At 39.6% G+C, this 19,998-nt stretch overlaps 1 protein-coding gene across 1 annotated transcript; it reads right to left on the reverse strand.

Moving 5' to 3' along the window:
* Positions 1-977: 977 nt before the first annotated feature.
* Positions 978-16,540, reverse strand: slc13a1 (solute carrier family 13 member 1). Its single transcript, XM_062389218.1, has 15 exons — positions 15,582-16,540; positions 14,859-14,987; positions 13,984-14,120; positions 12,805-12,971; positions 11,517-11,556; positions 11,306-11,387; positions 10,994-11,151; positions 10,718-10,837; positions 9,836-9,934; positions 7,788-7,889; positions 6,873-6,964; positions 6,694-6,788; positions 5,603-5,764; positions 3,102-3,239; positions 978-2,943 (listed from the first exon to the last, which is right to left on the reverse strand). The coding sequence occupies exons 1-15, from the start codon at positions 15,684-15,686 to the stop codon at positions 2,800-2,802; spliced, it is 1,770 nt and encodes a 589-aa protein (XP_062245202.1). The 5' UTR covers positions 15,687-16,540; the 3' UTR covers positions 978-2,799.
* Between the last annotated feature and the right edge of the window lie 3,458 nt (positions 16,541-19,998).

Here is a 19,998-nt window from a genome sequence, read left to right on the forward strand (position 1 = left end):
GAGAGGTCTCACTCTGTCTGTGTTTCACAGCATCCTTCACTGTCTGAGAAGCGAACAGGCTGCTTTCTGCGGGCAAAACTCGACATAAGGGAAATGTTAGGAATCACAAAAGTAATGCAAATACAAAAACTAGTTTCTCTGCAGTTATCTCTGACTCCAGAACCTACTCCTCTATAATTATTGTGTATTATTAGTATTAATTTTTTTATTACTATTGTTGTTGTTGTTGTTGTTTTTGTTCTTGTTAAATGGTGCTGCTATCATTGATGACATCATTACCTCTATGAATATCACAGTCTGACAGGGCTTAAATATGATGGTTACACTGTTCCTGCTCTCTCTCTCGCTCTCTCTCCTTTCTTTCCCCCTCCCTCACTCTCTTCCCTCCCCTCTTTACACCCTCCTCTCCTCTTGTCTCCATTTGTCTCGGCTCACCCCAACCGGTCCAGTCAGATGGCCGCCCACACTGGGTCTGGTTCCGTTAGAGGTTTCTTCCTGTTAATAGGGAGTTTTTTTTTTTATTTCTCCATAACTTTGTAATGTCTCAACTATACTATGTAAAGTGCCATGTTGGGATTTGGTACTGTGCAAATTAAATTGAAATGAAAACATGAAGTTGAATCATTAACTTGGGTTCAGGACCTGGGCCACTCCTCAATCACATCTCTCATCACCTCAAGCCGACATCGACCTGCTCAACCCGTCACGCTCTGTTTGTCTCAGGTTCTTTGACCCACCCTTTCCATAGCCTTCATCCTTCTGCCCTTCTACCTCAATCCTAGTTCTACTCATTTCTATCCACATCCCTTCGTTTTTGCTTAAAGTGATGTAAAATGTCAATAAAGTTTGAATGTATGAAATCATAGTATTCTGTTGCTTTTTAATCAGATTTTGATCATGCCCCTCGCACACACATAGAGGCATAGACACTGTCATGGACACCTTCGTTATTATGTTGTTGATACATGTTGATTACATTCAGATTTCTGGGGAAAGCACATATAAGGTGTACACTGTGTGATACATCTACTTTACAGACAATCTTTGAAAGGCAGGAAACGATCTGCCACAGAAAAACATTTTAAGATAAAGTGTGAATAATCTACATAAATTACCATATATCATTAAGATTAATGAGGCTTTGAAATTCACAAGGCTTTAAAATCACTTTAAATAAACAAAATATAAAGGTGTATAGCGACGTGTCTATTGACGATAATGAAAAGGAATTAGTAGAAACAAGACCAAAGAAGTTAACTCTAAAATACAAATGCAAAACGGTAAAAACAATTTTGAAAAGGATTGAAAATGGGTTAAATAAAAATATATGGAAAGTGTCTGCGTGAACTTGTCTTTCTGTGTGTGCGTGTGTGTGTGTGTGTGTGTGTGTGTGTGTGTGTGTGTGTGTGTTTGTGTGTGTGTGTGTGTGTGTGTGTGTTTGAGAAGCTAGTGTTTAAGGATGTTATTCAGGAATGCAAAGCCACTAGAGGTCAGTGTTTCTCACAGATAAGAACCTTAAAGATAGAAGATGCGTGTAGCTCAACAAGAACAATTATTGTGTGTGTGTGTGTGTGTGTGTGTGTGTGTGTGTGTGTTACTGAGTGTGTTACTGAGAGAGAGAGAGAGAGAGAGAGAGAGAGAGGGAGAGAGAGAAATAATTTTGTAATGACATGTTTTTTTATTTTCAGGTCAAGTCCAGTTTTAACATTCATAATTATATCATTAAATATTATATAATGAAAGAACCATACAAAGAATCAAAAACAAAACTGAAAGTAAGAAAACTGACTGAAACCAACTAATCAGGTTTTGTGAGTCAATTACTAATACAATCCTAAACCTGAAAGAAAAAAACGGTTGAAGACTTTCATCAATCAATATCTATTATATATATACACACACAAATACAAACATATATATGCATGCATATGCACAAACACACACACACACATGCTGTGAATGTTGACTTCAGTCCAGGCAGTCACATGCACACATACATGCTTTCTCTCTCTCTGTTTTCAATTTGTCAGTATAAGTCATTTGGTTTAAATTCAGCCATTAATACCTTTTCTTAAAAAATATATAATAATGTTATTTGGCCAAAAGGGGTCAGAAAAACAGCTAAACAAACTGGAGAAGTGTGTATGATGACCTGATGAATCTACAGTATAGGTACAATTCACTTTCCTTTCAGCTCTGCTTTGGTCTCCAACAAAGTTCCCTTCGCTAATAGATGTTTCGCTTTATTTACCAGCTGGTCTCTAACTGTGCCTGTCTGCTGTTTGGTGGTTAGCAGGTAGTGGACAGCTTGATTATCAGAGGTTGTTTGCTGGCATCCGGACCTGAACGTACAATAAATTTGCTAAGTAAAATCATACCTCCCACATGACAACACACAGCTCTTCCATTGTTGCTAAAGAATCTTTAGCAACATAAGCTACAGTGTGTGTTCTTTGAGGAACATGTCATATGATTGAGTTCCAGCAGCAACAGCACTTATGGCTCAAAAAATGAAATATAGCAGGTTTTTGACACATAATTCATTGATCTACACATAGGATTTGTGCCAATATCTAAATATTACAACGAAATAATACTTTAATTTTGGTCCTAGGTTTCAATGATTAATATTTACAGAGAATACTTGTGATTTAAATTATCAGTGCTATTTCTAAATACTGGTCTTAAAACCGAGGCTCCTAAATGTTGGCATGTGCTGTTGGTGGAAATCGGAACCTTGTCCTCCCTCAATAGGCCCCTGGAAGCCTCTCATTATGAACCAGATTATGGGACCAGTCTTCAAGGTGTTGTTGAGTTAAAACCAGGGTGGACCGGCGCCCAGTCAGGGTACTTATCCAGAGTGAATAGTGGAACACCCCATGTCACCACAGCGAACATCACGGCAAGGACGCCTATTACGTTAACGCCAAGCCCCGCCTTCACCTGCGGCGATGATCATTCAGTTGACATGATTGAACGGTCTTTTTTCAAAATAAAATGTTACATTGCCTTTATTAACTTTGATGCCAGCATAGATTTGATAAAACAGTATATTACAGTTTTTTGCTAACAACCCTGTTTCTGTGTACGACAGGACTCACCATGTCCATGATGTCGATGTGTCCGTAAGTAAACACGACGGCGTTGGGCGGGTTGGACACCGGCAGCAGGAAGGAGAAGGATGTGCAAAGGGTAGTGGGGATCAGGACGTACAGTGGGTTGACGTGGATGGCCTCAGCCTGAAGAAATCACTCAGGCTCAGTGGAAGGCAAAAACTGATTCGTGAAACACTAACCATGTGAAACTGCTTTATCACTGAACAGCGACATTGTTAAAAATGGGATTGTCATTTCATACAAAGCAGTTTGAACGTCCAATCATCTGCCATCCATTCTTTCCACCTATACTTAATAAACACAAACTGTACCAGCTGATTAGGGTGGGTGGGTTGCTTCAAGATTTGGGGTTGAGTTGGTTTAATGAAAACTTTCAAATATATTTAGAAAATCCAAACATCTCAAACTCAGAGAAAAGTCTTGAAGTTACTTCCTGGAGAAATCTGCATACTTAGCTAATTAGCTTGTAAGCATTAGCCAGCTCCACCATTACCTATGTGCTAAAAGGACATCATTCAAATCAGGCCAAGGACCTAATCCTATTAATGTTCTGTATGTTTTAAATAGAGTGTGGATAGAGACACATTTAGGAAGTGTATTTGAGTTTGAGTTGGTAAATCAACATGACAGCAGGCCGATCTTTGGACTCATACAAAAAAGTTAAGCGATTATAAAAGCACAGTGACCCAAAGACAAAGGCGGAATGTTCGTGCCAGAATAAATGAATCTTTTACTCAAAGTGATGTCACTGTTATCAAGTCACTGTTGTCACCCAAAAAAAAGCCAGAGCAGAACTTAGAGCAGGGGCTGCTGGAGAAGGGGAAGTGATTCAGTGTCACATTAAGGAATGACGCATCAGGTTGAGAGCAGAGGTGCAGTTAAAGTCAAGGATCTCTGATTCTAACGAAAGAAAATTAAACTGACTTCATCAAGTTGGTCCCATCAACACAAAGTCTCTGCTGCACTGGGGAGCAAAGTAGTTCATATCCACTGTGTTTAAACCAGCATTTGTTTATTTAGAATTTTTTGTCATCATGCAATGGCAAATTAATGCAAGTGCAGCATGATAACTCTTTGACTTGTCTCCTAGACAGGTCTGCTGCCAGCTGTCTGCTGACTGAGGATCAGTTCCTGTGCTCAATATGTCTGGATGTGTTCACTGATCCAGTCACTTTACCATGTGGACACAACTTCTTTATCAAATGCATCACTGGACACTGGGATATTAACGTCCTGTGTTATTGTCCCATCTGTAAAGAGCGTTTTTACAAGAGACCTGAGCTTCTTGATACTGAGCTGGAGAGAGTCCAGCTCGACACAGTGGATGTGACACTTGATCCTGACACAGCACATTCCAAGCTCATTCTGTCTGATAATGGAAAACAAGTAAAACATCCAGACAATCCACAGAGATTTGATTGTTGACTCTGTGTTTTGAGAAAAGAGAGCTTCCCCTCACAACGATTTTTTACATCGAGGCTTCGTAAGAAGACTGAAAGATATTTAGGAATGGTCAATAAGACGATTCATAGAAAGGGACAGATCCAGGTTTTCTCCTGAGATGGGTTTCTGGGCAGTATGTTTCAGAGACCCAAATAAGTTTGATCTTGATATTTTCCATTCTGTCTACCTCCACATTCGAAGCCTGATAAGGTTGGGTGTGTTTGTGGATGATGAGGAGGGTCTGGTCTCCTTTTATGGCGTTGATCATTCAGATCATATCTACGCTTTTACTCAAATCTCCTTCAATGAGATAAATCTATCCTTTCTTCTCTCCCTATCAGAGGTTCGGTGGTAAAAACTCTGCACCCCTAATCATCTCTCCTGTCAATGACACTGAGTAGTAATGTGAACACTGTCAGATGATGTAGCTGCTATTGTTATTTTGATTCATCTACCTATAATTGAACAAATATGTGGAACACATATCTCACGAACCGTTGAACTTGTCAACTTCACAATTGACATGTGTATTCTTAGTGGTCATAAGGGTCGGGCAGATTTTGGTCCGATTTGGAAACTTGATACTTTCAATATCAATATAATATCTCCCCTGGACATCTGTGAGACAGTTTGTTTGTTATAATATTAGAACCCATTTCATGGGAGGTATGGCAGGAATGTATTTGCCTCCTGGATGTACATCTCATGTTTTCTCGCTACTATGAATATTATAAATGGTTCTGTGCATAAAGACTGTAGAATAGATATTGTTATGGAAACTGCAGAGATGATGCTGTACTTCAGTCCAGTATGCTGTTTGAGCTCTCATTTTGTCTTAATCCTCTCTACTTAAACAGAATTATTCAATATCGAATATCTAGGCTGTTAAACATGTATCATCAGTTAATTTTCTGATCACAAATTGACAACATCTTGCATTTCTAAATCCCACTGTTGACCGGTGTGTGAAATCAAAAAAAAATAAAACCACAGGTGGTGTTGAAGAGCTTGTCTGTGCAGAAGATAACACTGTGAGAACCTACCAGAGGGGAGAGGATGGGGAGGAAGATGGTGATAGTGGCCGCGTTGCTGGCCAACTCTGTTACCGTGGTGACGATGATGCAAGCGACGACAATCGTGGCCAAGATTGGCAGATCACCCAGAGGTACCAGCAATTTCGCCACCCACAGGGACAGGCCTGATTCCTGCAGACATATGGGCGCGCACACACACGCACACACATACATACACATACGCACACACACACACGCACACACACACAAAGGCACAATCATTAATCATTGATCATCCAAGTGAACTGTCTTCGGAACTTGCTGTTGATCAAGGTCCTTTCAAACCGTGCACAGTATATTTTAAGTCATATCGAAAAACATATATATATTTAGTGTTTTTTTAACTTTAAACTGCTGCTGAATGTGCCAGGCATGGTTGAGGTGAGTGTCAGGTTAATGGACAATACTTATACTTTTTTAATTTAATTGAACTGATACTTTAACTACAAGTAACTTGACCCATATTATCGATTTCCATTTTTTTAGTTTTTTGTTCATTAATTATAGATCAAACTGCAGACACTGTAATGCTTCGATGTGAATGTTAGCAAAGACTATAAAACTATCTTGGGAAGGAAGCAGGTTACGTTAAAGTTTCTTTCATTTGTAATTTGTCATATGAGAGAAGTGTTTTTTTGCCATGTGTGGCTTGATCAAATATAAAAGGCAGCTCTGCCCTTTTTAGTCAGGGTGTCTGAATTAAACAGACAAACATAACAACTTCACAGTTGTTTTTGACCTGTACAAGGGGAATTGTTCCTTATCCACCCCAAAGCCAGTTTCTACTCTTTTCTATGTTATCCTTCTTTGTAGCCAGAAACCTCTCCTTTGAACATCTTGTCAACCAGATCATCACATCTTTCTTCTTCAAAAAAACATAACTTACTAACCCTACCCCCTTTGTTTCCAGTCTTTGTGCAAAACTAAGTTAGTCAGCATGTTGTAGAGAATCAAACAATATTAGTTTTTCCATCATACATGTAGACATCAGTCACCCATTAGCGGATGACGAACCCATGGCGGATTTATTATCATGTTTGACACAGACAGACGCACCTCACCTTTGTGCCTTCAGCGAGTGCGAAGCCTCCACCAACTAGCAAGGCCACTTTCCAGGGCATCGAGGCCTGAAACTCTTTCCATGAGATCATGGCCTCTGAGTTGAGAGAGATTCAAATTTCTTGCTCACATGAGCAGAAAATAACAGGTAGAAATGGATAGTTATATTTCATGAAATTACCATATTTTTTGTAGGGTCCGTTGGCAGGTAAGATGAAAAAAGAGAGGCCCAGCAGAAGAGCTACGGTGGCGTCAGTGATGTAGCCTGAGTGACTGCTCAAGACAAGAACAGGGGAAAGAAGATCATCATGTTACCAAAATCATCAGTCAGGTGATCGAAACATCCCCTGAAAAGACCAAAACCAATAAACTGTTTATCGCTAAATACTTTTTTGATTTCCCCTTCCAGTGTGCTGCTCTCAGTCCTAAACCCATTGTGTCCTGCTGAACAAGTAAATCCAAAAACCTCCCAGAAAAATATTGTTGGAACCTGCAGGTTTATTCCCGCAACTTCTTAAAGTTTCAGGAAGTATACTGGTGGTCGTCTATGTTCTCCAAACAGGAGAACTCAGCTAGACTGAGTTTTTTGTGGTGATGCTGATGTGTCTTTTGTTTTACCTTCCCTGCAAGTTGTAGTTTATTTCTATTCATTTGGAATTGTATCTGTTTACATGAAGAATATAAACACCAAACCATTCATCGAATTTGTTTAATAGTTTTCAGCTAATCATCATTTGAAATATTAATTGTATTTTTCTTTGTATGTATTGTATTCGACTCAAGGTTGAATTTATGGTTTGATGGACAGTATTTTGTCTTTCTTTTCTTTTAGAACCATGGCAGTTATCATTTTACTCATTGTAAGATTCATCATTCAGATATTTCCGGACAAAATAAAATGAAAGTTTGATTGCAACCTCTGTTTCCTTGTGGCTCCAGATAGAGCATCATTCATATGAAGAAAAAAACAACAGATTGCCAACCAAGTTTCTATCAAATCAAACAGGTGGAATCAATGCTTTCAGCAGTGGTTTAATATTCTGCTCCACTGAGTCAAAATAAACTCCAGTGTAATATACACATGGATGAGACTCACTGGGGGAAGAGTGAAGCCCAGCCAGGCATGAACCCTGGAGATCTGGTAAGCCACAACAGCACCATCAGCAGGAAAACCACCGCAGTGACGATCTCCTGAGAGCTGGACGGAATGAAATGAAATGATGAATATATTAACTTATGTATGAACATATTATTGGCTGATAAAATCAATTAGTCAATGAATGAACATTCCAATGAATAATTGCATGAATGAATGATGGAATACATGTGTGAAATTCCAAAATAAATGAATTAAAGGTTCAATGCTTAAGATTTAGGTTAAAGGGATCTATTGGCAGAAATTGTATATAAAATAATCCTTGTGTTGTTCTCACTGGTGTGTTTCATCTAAATTTTATGAAACTTTTTATTCACATCAGGAGCAGGTCCTTTCTACGGAGGCCACCATGTTTTTTTGTCTTACCTAGACAAACTAAAAAACTTTAACGTTTTTATGACAACTGAAGGATATCATAGGTTCTCTTTCATATTTGGAAGGGGAGGATGAGGGTGATTCAGCTGCAACATGCTACTTTACCACTTGATGTCACTAAATTCCACACACTGAACCTTTAATCGATGCATTAAAGAACATGCACACTCCAAGAATGAGTAAATATAGGTGTAGTGAATTGAAGACCATGTATTTGCTCATTTGTTGTTCAGTTGACTGGTGACTGTGAAGACCACAGGGGATGATTCATTAGATTATCCTACTCATCAATTCTTTCAATTAAGGAGCCAAGCATTCAGACCTGTACCATTGTCTTTATGCACGTTCGGCATCGCTCCCTTGTCAAGAAAATTGCGATGGATGACTCACCTAACCACATCCCCTTTGCCACACATGTGTACACACACCAGTGCCTATGTTTCTGCACCACTGAGCACGAAAATTTGCATTCATCTTTCTTAATGAGGGATCCATCCACCGCAGCTCTATGGAACTGTCGATGGACTGTTCTTGCTGACACGCTGTGGACCAGCAGTGCCAACCTGCCTGCCTTATCTCCAGCTCACTGGATCACAGGCTCAGTCTCAGCAAGCCCCCAGCTTGTAACCTGCCTGCCTCTGTGCTCGATTAGAGGAACTCTATGTTCACTCATCAACCCATCCCTCTCTGTGTCTGCTTTCGGGTCCAGTTCAAAAACAGAACTTCACAGAAGCTCCTGCCATCCGTGCCCCAACAATGACCACCTCTTCCAAAGTCTCTTCCTGTGTTGCAGGGGCAGATTCAGGGCGGGGCTAGAGGTGCACTGGCTCTAGCTGAAATCTGATTGGCCCCTGAAGTGAAAGCAGTCTTTGAAAACATATAAATTTTACAACGTGTTCAGACTTGCTACAAATGCTAAGTTATGAAGTTATGTTTCAACCGTGGAGGGACCACCACACTAAACATCAAACAGCCTTAATGTGTTAATCTTTAATCACTCCAAGACTCTGCCATAGATAATATAATAATAGTAATCATGGCAGAAAGAAGATGTGAGGAGGAATCAGGTTTTAGTGTTAAGGGCACAACCAAATCGCTTCAGTCAATCAGCTACTCTGCCTTAGAAAAAAATAAAAAAACAATAGTGTAACCCAGGATACTTTTTGAGTGTACCCAGTTACAGATTAAATGCATTGCCTGAAAGCTATTGGTAGCTACGCTGCTTCCTTAAGTCCCTTGAATGCATCACCTGCAAACTATTGGCAGGTGCTGTTAACTGGCTGTACACATTAACACAAAGTAATACACACTATCACACAGTATCACACTGCTAACTACTAACACTACTGCTGAGCACATGCACAGTGGTTGCACAGTGCATAACTACGTATCGTTACAATGCTACGCAATGCAAATTTTTCTCTAATTCTACCAAGTACACCACAAGTCAAGCAAAACTACAGGACCACCATGTAAGATGACATCACATTCAAAATGAATGAGAGTTTCGGTTGAACATGCACATGTGAGTAACTGACAGGAACAGAAATGTGAACATATATTAATTAATAATGAAAGTGATTGCATGAATGAATAAATAAATGAATGATCACCTCATGGGTCCCAGCAACTTGAACTCGTCTTCTATAACTTTTCTTGCTGCCTTCTCTTTCTCAGAATGCTCCCCTCCACATCGCCACAGGAACCTGAAGCTGTGTGTATGAGACAGTGTGTGTGTGTGTGTGTGTGTGGTACAGACAGATGACATTATTGATAGGCAACTGTGAAATGCTCAGAGTGAAAAAAATGGCAATCTGTGATTGGTTAAAGCCATAATAAGAGCACACAGAGTGTTTAGCAGCTAATGGGGAGATACTGATCATGTGCGAGGTCAGCTGGGCTCATCATTAACCTTTCTCCTAAGGCTTATGCTAACATTAGCTTCACACTCATGTCTCAGCTTTCGGTTGTGTTGAAATAGTATCACTCATAGAATTTTGAGATTTGATCAAATATTTAAATAGTTACTGACATCGTTTTTGGTCTTTCCTCATCATTATAAGTAATGAATAAGAGAATGTATATTGTATTTTACGAATAAACAAAAACACATGAACAAATTTGAAAAATTTAATAAATATTGCATAGATATGCTTTCTTTTTCTTATCTATTTACACCTAGCAAGACCTAAAACCCATACAATTATGGTTTTAAAAGGACTAAACCTTCAAGAAAAGTTTGAACAAGAGCTTGGAAGAACCACAGTCACTATGAACATATATTTCATGTGTTAGGCTGTAACTTTTATTAACTTATATCATCCATTTATTAGTCTAATCATAATAATGAAACAATAAAGAATATATCATACAGTAAGTGAAACAAAAAATCCCTGATGTAAACAGGGAGGTGTGACTTGGTCACAACACAGAGAAGTTGTAATAAAACACAGATAATAAATGATTAGTGTTGCAGAAGGTGTGTTGACACTCACTCTGAGCCAATGAAGAGCCAGTAAAGCCATATCCATGTGAGCAGCAGCATGATCACACTGATGGGCAGGCACAACAAGAGCCAGTTCCCGAAGTTAATGCAGTTGCAGTTTGGGTAAATCCTGAATGTAAAGACAGTCTTTGGGGTTTAATGCTATTTTTTAAATGCACACAAACGCTCTTACTCCTCAAGTAACATAGAACAAGGTACTTTTAATTTGTACTTGTTATCTTTCACTGTTTAATTGACATACAAAGACGTTTACTAAACCACTCACAGGTTGAGGTATTCAGAGAAGATGAGGTTGGGTGAGGTTCCAGGCAGGGTGGCAATGCCGCCGATGTTGGAGGAGTAGGCAATGCCGATACACATGGCTTTACATATCATGAGGTCCTGCTTGGTCCTACTGGGAGCTGCAGGTAGACACACTGAAGCCTGCGGTTACATCACAGAGAGACAAATTACCCATGAAAAGCAGCATTAGGTGATTGTAGTTATCACACAAGCAATAGTGGTAGTAGTAGCAATGGCATTAAAGAAGTAAGTATACAGGTAGATCTATATATAAAGATTGCAGTGGTTTTTGTACCTGCGCTCCTGCAGGCTTATGCAGTGAATGTATCTGAACACCAGTGAAGGTTTCTTCAGGACTTTCCAGATCCTTCCTGTTACTGACAAACAGAGGATTGAGCATGAATATGAACAAGATGAACTTTAATCCCAGGAACCTAAAACAACCAGAACCTAGAGGGGCAGTGGAGGCAACAGTGAACGTTAAAAAAACATGAGGTGTCACATACCTCACAATTTCTTTACTCTTGTCAATGTGGTCGTCATTATCTGCAAAAATAAATGACAGACTGTGGCTAAAATCTCCTATCTCTTATTAACTTATTTTGTTGTGAGAGATGATTTTATGGGAGTTAACCTGTGGTAAAAATGATGCTTGGATTTAGAGAGAAGGTGCACGGCATAAGGGATGCACCATTCAACTGGGGAGAAAGAGCAGTTGATGAAGTAGGATTGATCCATCTTTTTTTTTTGGAAGTTTTTGTTGAGCTAGAGGGAGTTGGTTAGCTATTGACCAGAAATAGCAAGAAAGGGTATGAGAGGACATGCTGGGGCAACCAATCAATTTACTGTAACTGCATTTTTTCCTAATATTTTTAAATGCTCTGTATTTATGTAGCACTTTTCTAGTCTTGATGACCACTCAAAGTGCTTTACGATACAGTTTATTATCTACATACACATTCTGCAGTGTACAATATTTATTTGATGAGGGGCAATTTGGGGTTTTGTATTTTCAGAGCACTTCGGCTTGAAGATGGGGCGAACTTGGATCATACCGCAGACCTTCTGGTCGGCTGACATCACTCTACTTTATAACTGCTTCCCTAAACTGTGAGTATTTTTGAGGGTTCCTTTTTTGTTACCTTGCCTTCTCTCACAATTATCTCTTTTTGCAGTATCTCACCATACATTTTGCATTTCCTTGTGAGAGTGTGGATACCCAATATGAGCCTGTCCAGACCTACCAACCTAAAGCTAACAAAGATTTTTAAATGAAATCTATTATTCTTAATAAAAATAATCCTAAAATACATAGTGGTAATATTCAAGGGATAGTTCACCCAAACATTTTAATTCACTCATTATCTACTCACCACTATGCCAATGGAGGGGTTGGTGATGTGTTTGAGTCCACAAAACATAGGGGTGCGGACAGAGTAAATTACTTTGCTTTCAAATCCAATTCAACTGAAGTAAATAGAGCCCTGATATTCATATTTGTCTTAAACTAGATAATTTACACAGAATTTTTTGAAACATGGATTTGGCTGCTATTCTGTTTACCCCTGAAACTCCAAAAATTGACTTTTGTGGACTTAAAACACTTCACCCACCCCTCCATCGGCATAGTGGTGAGTAGATAAAAAGTGAATTTTCATTTTGGGTGAACTATCCCTTTAAATTATATTATAGTTGTACTAATATTTGTAACTGTTATAATAGTAGCTCAACTTTTGTTGTCTCTCCATATATATTCTTCTTTATAAGAAAGAGAAACAACTGTAAATCCGATACCATCCAGTTGTAGGTTGGGGTTGTCTTCACCGACACATCCCATCTCCTTGGCTCCCAGGATCTGCTGGAGAACCGCCTCCACGATGGGCATCATCATCATAACAGCTGAGGTGTTTTGGACCCACATGGAGAGGAAGGCACAGCTGGACATGAAGCCTAACAACAACCTGCAGACGATTGTAAAGACAGTTGGAAATATATGCAGTTTGAGAATATGTACATTGAATGGATTGCACTTGAACCATTTATATCTCACAGGCAGATGAATATATCATAGTGAATATTGCACAGTTGAGACTTAAAGTGTTAAACTGCAGCCCTTAATAATTGTGGAGAATGTAGTTTTTTTAATTTGTAGAGCTGGTTGTACAGTCTCACTGCTGCAGGATGGAACGACCTGTGATGAGACACTGAAGGTGAATCAGTCTATCGCCGAAGGAGCTACCCAGTGCTGGGATGGTGTCATGAAGAGGGTGGGACTGGTTTCCCATCAGAGAAGACAGCTTTGCCATCATCCTCCTCTGTCCCACCACCTCCACTGAGTTAAGCGAGTATCCCCGGACCGAGCTGGCCCTCATGATCAGTCTATCAAGTCTCTCCCAGTCAGTCATAAAAAGTATTCAGGAGCGCCCCCTGCACTCCAAAAGGTACCCAGGTACTTAAAAGAATGTATGTGACTGTGGAAATCGACCACCAGTTCTTTAGTTATCCCCGCATTGATCTGGAGGCAGTTCCGCTGGCACCAGTCGACAAAGTCCTGCTTCAGTCTTCTGTATTCCCTGTTGTCCTAAAGCCGATGATCGCAGAGTCATCAGAGAACTTCTGCAGGTGACAGTTGGTTGAGTGCTAGATGAAGACTGCAGTGTAGAGGATGAAGAGGAACGAAGACAAGACTGTTCCCTGCGGGGCCCCCGTACTGCAGACAGCCGGTCCTCACATACTGGGGTCTGTTGGTCAGGTAGAGTCTACATAATTAAAACCCATCCACAACTCTTTTTCTATAGTGTTCCAGGGAGACTTGACAGTGAGCCAGCATGGACCTTAATTACCAGGACCCTGAAACAGTAGCGGTATAATGGAATACTGCCATTGTAAATTGATGTTTTTACACCTGTGCTTTTCCACGTCACAGTGAATATTCTGTGAAAAGGGCCTATAGCAGAGATGGGTGTTGCTCACCATGCAGGGTTGACCCCCACTATGGTGACAAGCCTCAGGGCGATTCTGCGGTGAAGACCCCATTTCTCAATCGACGTGGCGAGGCAGATGACGCCTACCAGCAAGAAGTGGAAGTCTTTAAAGTACTCTTTTGCCACCTGGAGGAGAAACAGAGACAGAGTAATGTAAGATTAAGGCTATACATGTATAATAATAAAGGGAGAACTATAACCCAGTAATTGAAATTAAAATAACATATTATAATAAAGACATAAATCATGAGTAAATAAATGAACAATGCACAAATTCAATAATGAAACTAAATAACAGAAACACAACAGTTAGTTCAAAGTAGGCATTATATTTTTGAATTATTATTTAAGTCATTGTTAAACTACGTAAGGAGGCTGTCTCGCTAACTTTTTAACCACAGTTAGTTATTCTTCTGTGAGTGGGAATCTGGAAAGATGCTTTTCTTTTTCAAATCTATGCTGAAACTAAACCATTAATCCACAACACTGTCAACCGTTCAGAGACGTCCACTAATTTCTCCTGCCCCTCGGCTCTCTCACTGTCTCAGCACAGAACAACTGTGGTCTTGGGATTCAGGAAATAGTTGTCTAAGAGCCAGTAGTTCAGTACCTGATATATTAGCCTCCTGGCTCTTAGACAAAAATGATTCAGCTCTAGCAAGCAATTTGGTATGTAATTTGTGTTAGTGCAATTGTGATCCCTGTGTGTGTAGCGGGAGATGTCTCAGCCCTGCCTCCCACCACTGTGTTCTAAAGGTATTTTTTTAATTCCAGGGAAAGAATATTCAATCACAACCTAGGGGTGAAAATGCACATTCAGTCGAAAACAAATAAATTGCTCAACTAACAAGGAGATACACTCACGCCTGTAGAAGTCATGATGCCAAACATAGGAAAGAGGATGGCGGGGAGCATGGCGGTCATGGACAGTGGAATCACCTCTGTCACCCAGTAAGTCGCCATCAGCAGCAACACAAACGCACATTCTGCCTCCTGCAGAACCAAAACACACAGATAATGTTGCATTTATGTGGAATATTAGACTTTAAGAAAGAACAATGGTGTAGGGATTTATCATTCTGACATGAATGGAAATATATATCCAGAGACAAACCAATCAGCCACATATAGCTGAGTCTTGTGCTTTTGTCTGTAGTCCCTCTTACTTCCTCTGTCAAAGTTAAATATTACTTTTTATTTATTTAATTCCCTCTTGTCACAAATTGTTTTTCAATATATTAAATCACAACGCTGAGTTCTGGCTTTGGTATTTGGTATTTTTACCCACTGTTAATTTAGTTGATTCATTTATGCATCTGTAAGAAAAAAGAGAAAGAAATTTCACCTCCCTCACTTTAGAGTGACTGGCATTTTAGATGCAAAACGGAGATGCTATTGAGGTGAATATGTGCACTGTGCCGTGGCAGCAAAGGTGAACAAAGATAAAAGATGACCTCAGTGTTACCAAAGTGATTACCACTGTTTCAACTAAATAAAAAGAGCCATGTTATTTTATCCCTTCAGTTCAGATTGCTTTGATTGAAAGACTTAATCTTGTTCAGTTTTTGAGATGCAAAGGAGTCTCACCTTCGTTCCGACAACAACAGGAAGAGGTAGCAGCAGCAGTGGTGTGAGGACAATCAGGGTGAAGTTGCGATAGTTCCACAATCCTTTTCTTAACCTATTTAGCATTTTTCGATCTTTCTTTTTTCCATTTGTTGTCTTCTTTGACCTCTTTTCTCCTACTGGTTCCAGGTGTAACCTCAGGGCTGTTAAGTTGGAAGACTTTTAAGCAGATGATTAACCCGTTGCTGGGTGGAGTGGAATGTATGTCAGGTTGGCCTCCTTTCAGACGCTCAAGACTCAAAGAGGTCACAGGTAAGGTGCTCATATCTGTCGGAGTTTTCTTGAGCAAGAAATCAAACCTGCACTTCAATCTCTAGTTATCTCTGTACCGGCACAACGGTAAGATAGTAATGCTACAGAGCCTTTCATTTACGACACTTAAGCAGGGCAATATGAGAAGGTGTCACGTTTAAATCTTTTTGTGCACCTTGCAGCTTGAATTATAGTAATGGCTAAGGTCCTTGCAGGTGCGGGTTTGCAAAAACAGATCCATGCTGAAAGGTTACATTTACATCTACTCATTTATCACGTTTATCCAAAATGACTTACTACTGGGGAATTGAGTATTGTGCTCAGTAACACATATTGATGCTCTATAATTACATTGCTACACTAGGCTACAAATGTATTGGCCCTATCTCTGAGGTGAGGACATCTTATTTGAGGATAGTTCAAAATGTGAGCGTCTGAAAATATGAAAATATGTGTTAAATCACATTTATATATTTTTTTTATTTGTTGTTGTTTATTTCTAATTCTTTATACTCCTTCACCAAGTACTGCATGCTTCTTATGTGTTGTTTTCCGCAGCTGTAACATTGCAAATTTCCCCATTGCGGGACTAATAAAGGACTTCATCTTCTTCTTATTATTATTGCTGCTTTTATTCCTTTGAGACATGTACAGTGATACAGATACAGGCTGCCACCAACTGGGACACACTAATGAAGGATGGATGAAGCAAGAACTTCTTTTTTAAATAAGTGAAACTACCATTCACTACTTTCTTTGTTTTCTATGTTTCTGTTTTAGGGACTTTTGATTTGTCTTTGTTTGCATTTCGAGTTAATCATTCCCTGTTTTACTCTGAAACTTCCTTATTGGCTGTGATCATCCATTAATCCTTATATAGTTGGTTTTCCATTTTTGAGTTTTTAAAGTCTCTTACTCGATTACAGTCTACAGTTTTATAGTCCCTAATAAACATGGTCATTCAATGTGTGTTAGTTCTAATACTAAGTGTAGCATAAATATTGAAACTTTATTGTGGGATTTTTTTACTGGCCAACATATCTCCATAATTGCCAGTGCAGAGAAAATGTAGTGCCCCCTACATAGCGAGTAGGGGGCAGTGAATGAGTTTGGGATTTTGGACACAGCCCTTGTGTCTCCCTCTTACTTTACTTCCTGTCTGGGTGTAATTTGCTGTGTGTGACTTTAGTTTCTACAGTCAACGTTCTCGGGCAAGGCCAAATTAAAATTTTTAGTGGCCTTATGACATCTTTCTTATAATCTTCTTACATATATTTTTTTTCCAGCGATATCAGGTTCATATGTTCTCTATTTTCAGATTGACATATATGATCAATACTTCAGTTTACCAGAGGGTTCAGTGAGTTCAGATTGGAAACATTATATCTTAACTTAATCCTAGAAATAAATGTTGTAAAACAATTGGTTTAACTTTTTTAAACAAACTTCTGTTCATAACCTCACCACAGATCTGCGATTTATTTTAACGGAATCAATTATAACGATGGATACATCTGGAGATATCTGAAACAGGATGTTCTACTTTTTGCTCTGATAACACACACACACACACACACACACACACACACACACACACACACACACACACACACACACACACACACACACACACACACACTCACGGACACACACACACACACACGCACACACACACACACACACACATAGTTATGTCAGCATGGCATATTTAGGATCTGAATAAATAAATACACCTCAGGTATTCATATGTCATTTGACTATGAAGAAACCCAGCATTGAGCTTGGATAATCATCTGACTATATATATATATATACTCATATAGTCATATATTCCTTGAATCCGAACAAATCTTTTTTTTTCCTCAGAGCATGTATTAGCTTTCTATGAGACCTGTTATCATGTAGACAATAATATATGTGTAGGCAAATGTAAACATGACGAGACTAAGAATTATGGCCTGATAATAACAGTGATGCTTTCACATAATAACAACTCACCTTGCACCTTGCAGTCTCAGACTCTCTGTGGGTGTGAAAGCATCTCGATACATCAGTGCTGTTAAACCACCTATAATGGGCCTCACTGCTCACTAGACATCAGAGGAACAGGGATACAATAGAGAGATATAATAAAAAAACAGTGTTGTTTCTTATTTGCACAGACACAAAAGATAAACATGGTTATCTCAAAGCCTTTCCTTGTACATGCGGTTTCCTTTAACTTCTTATCTTGTTATCTAGAGCTGTAAACGAGTTGCTAACTATATAAGTGACATTTGACAATGCAGAATAGATGTAACAATACAACAGGTGACTTAGCGCAGCAATAAACACAAAAAGTTCAAGGAAATTAACAAATACCAAATATTGGGAAAATAGCAGAGTGCATAGTTTTAGGTAGTGACACCATCATTGTGTTGTAAAAAGGTTGAGGTCACCGGGTTGAATGGTTAAGTATAGTTGTGCTCTAGCCCTACTGATTATAAAATTCAGTTCATCAACCTACACTTATATTAAATTGAATATTTATTAAATTACAATTTTTAAAGGATTTTTGAATGGATGCTAATTTTAAATATATTTAAAAAAAAACTCAAGTACCCCCATTTGAGAACCCCTGCTCTATAGAAGTTCATACTCTATAATGAAAATAAAATTGGTCCAAGATTTGGTAAGCTATTAGAATAGTGTGTTCAGAAGTGTTGACACCAATCTAAATGGACAAAAATGTATTGCATGTCCTTTTTTGTCTTTGAATATCAATCAATCAATCAATCAAATTTTATTTGTATAGCCCATATTCACAAATTACAATTCATCTCATAGGGCTTTAACAGGGTGTGATATCTTCTGTCCTTAACCCTCAGCAAGAGTAAGGAAAAACTACTAAAAACCGGGGTAAAAATACGTAGAAACCTCAGAGAGAGCCACATGTGGGGGATCCCTCTCCCAGGAAGGACAGAAGTGCAATAAATGCCACGTTCAGGAAAACATCATCAAGATTAAAGTCTTCAAGATTAAAGATTAAAGTCTCTAGCAGCATTTGATGAGGGTAAGCATTCCGAAGGACAACCCCAACATGACATGACAAGCAGTCCCGCTGCAATCATAGTCCATGGTCAGCAACCAGAAGGACCACGATCCACCATCCAGACCAGAACGCCACTCCAGTCCTCAGTCACCGTCCACCACCACCCACTAAGCCTCCGCCGGCGCGGTCCTGGTCCAATGCCCGTACCCGATGCCAACGCGACACAGGGTCCGCCAACACCACCACGATCAGCCCACACGACACAGAATCCGCCACACAGGGTCCGCCACCAGAACCACGATCAGCCCACATGACACAGAATCCGCCACACTGGATCCACCACCGCGACCCCCGGTGCGTGATCAACAAACCGCAATCCATGGTGCGGCCACAGAGGCCTTGGATCTGCGGGTGATAAAGCAAAGGGATTCCGGGGAAGGGGGATAGGGATGGAGAAGAGGAAGGAGAAGCTGGAAAGAGAAGCTCTGTGTGTCATGTGTCATAAAATAGAACAAGTAACGTTCTGCCGCACTAATTAGCTCTAACTATAAGCTTTATCAAAAAGGAAAGTTTTGAGCCTACTCTTAAACGAACAGATGGTGTCTGCCTCTCGAACTGAAAGTTGTAGTTTATTCCGCAGCAGAGGGGCTTGATGGCTAAAAGCTCTGGCTCCTACTCTACTTTTAAAGACTTTAGGCACGACAAGTAGGCCTAAATTCTGGGAGCGGAGTGCTCTAGTGGGTTTATAAGGTACTGACAGCTCTTTAAGGTAAAATGGCGCTATATTATTAAGGACCTTGAAGGTCAGGAGGAGAATTTTAAATTCTATTCTAGATTTAACTGGAAGCCAGTGTAGCGATGCTAATTCTGGAGAAATGTGCTCTCTTCTCTTTTTCTCGTCAGGACACGTGCTGCGGCATTTTGGACAACCTGTAGAGTCTTTAACCACTTCCTGCTGGAGCCTGATAATAATGAATTACAATAGTCCAGTCTTGATGTAACAAAGGCGTGGATTAGTTTTTCTGCATCTTTTTGCGAAAGGACATGTCTGATTTTTGAGATATTACGCAAGTGGAAAAAGGCGGTTCTAGAAAT

The sequence above is a fragment of the Platichthys flesus genome, chromosome 6 (assembly GCF_949316205.1).
Source record: "Platichthys flesus chromosome 6, fPlaFle2.1, whole genome shotgun sequence".
Taxonomy (NCBI): domain Eukaryota; kingdom Metazoa; phylum Chordata; class Actinopteri; order Pleuronectiformes; family Pleuronectidae; genus Platichthys; species Platichthys flesus.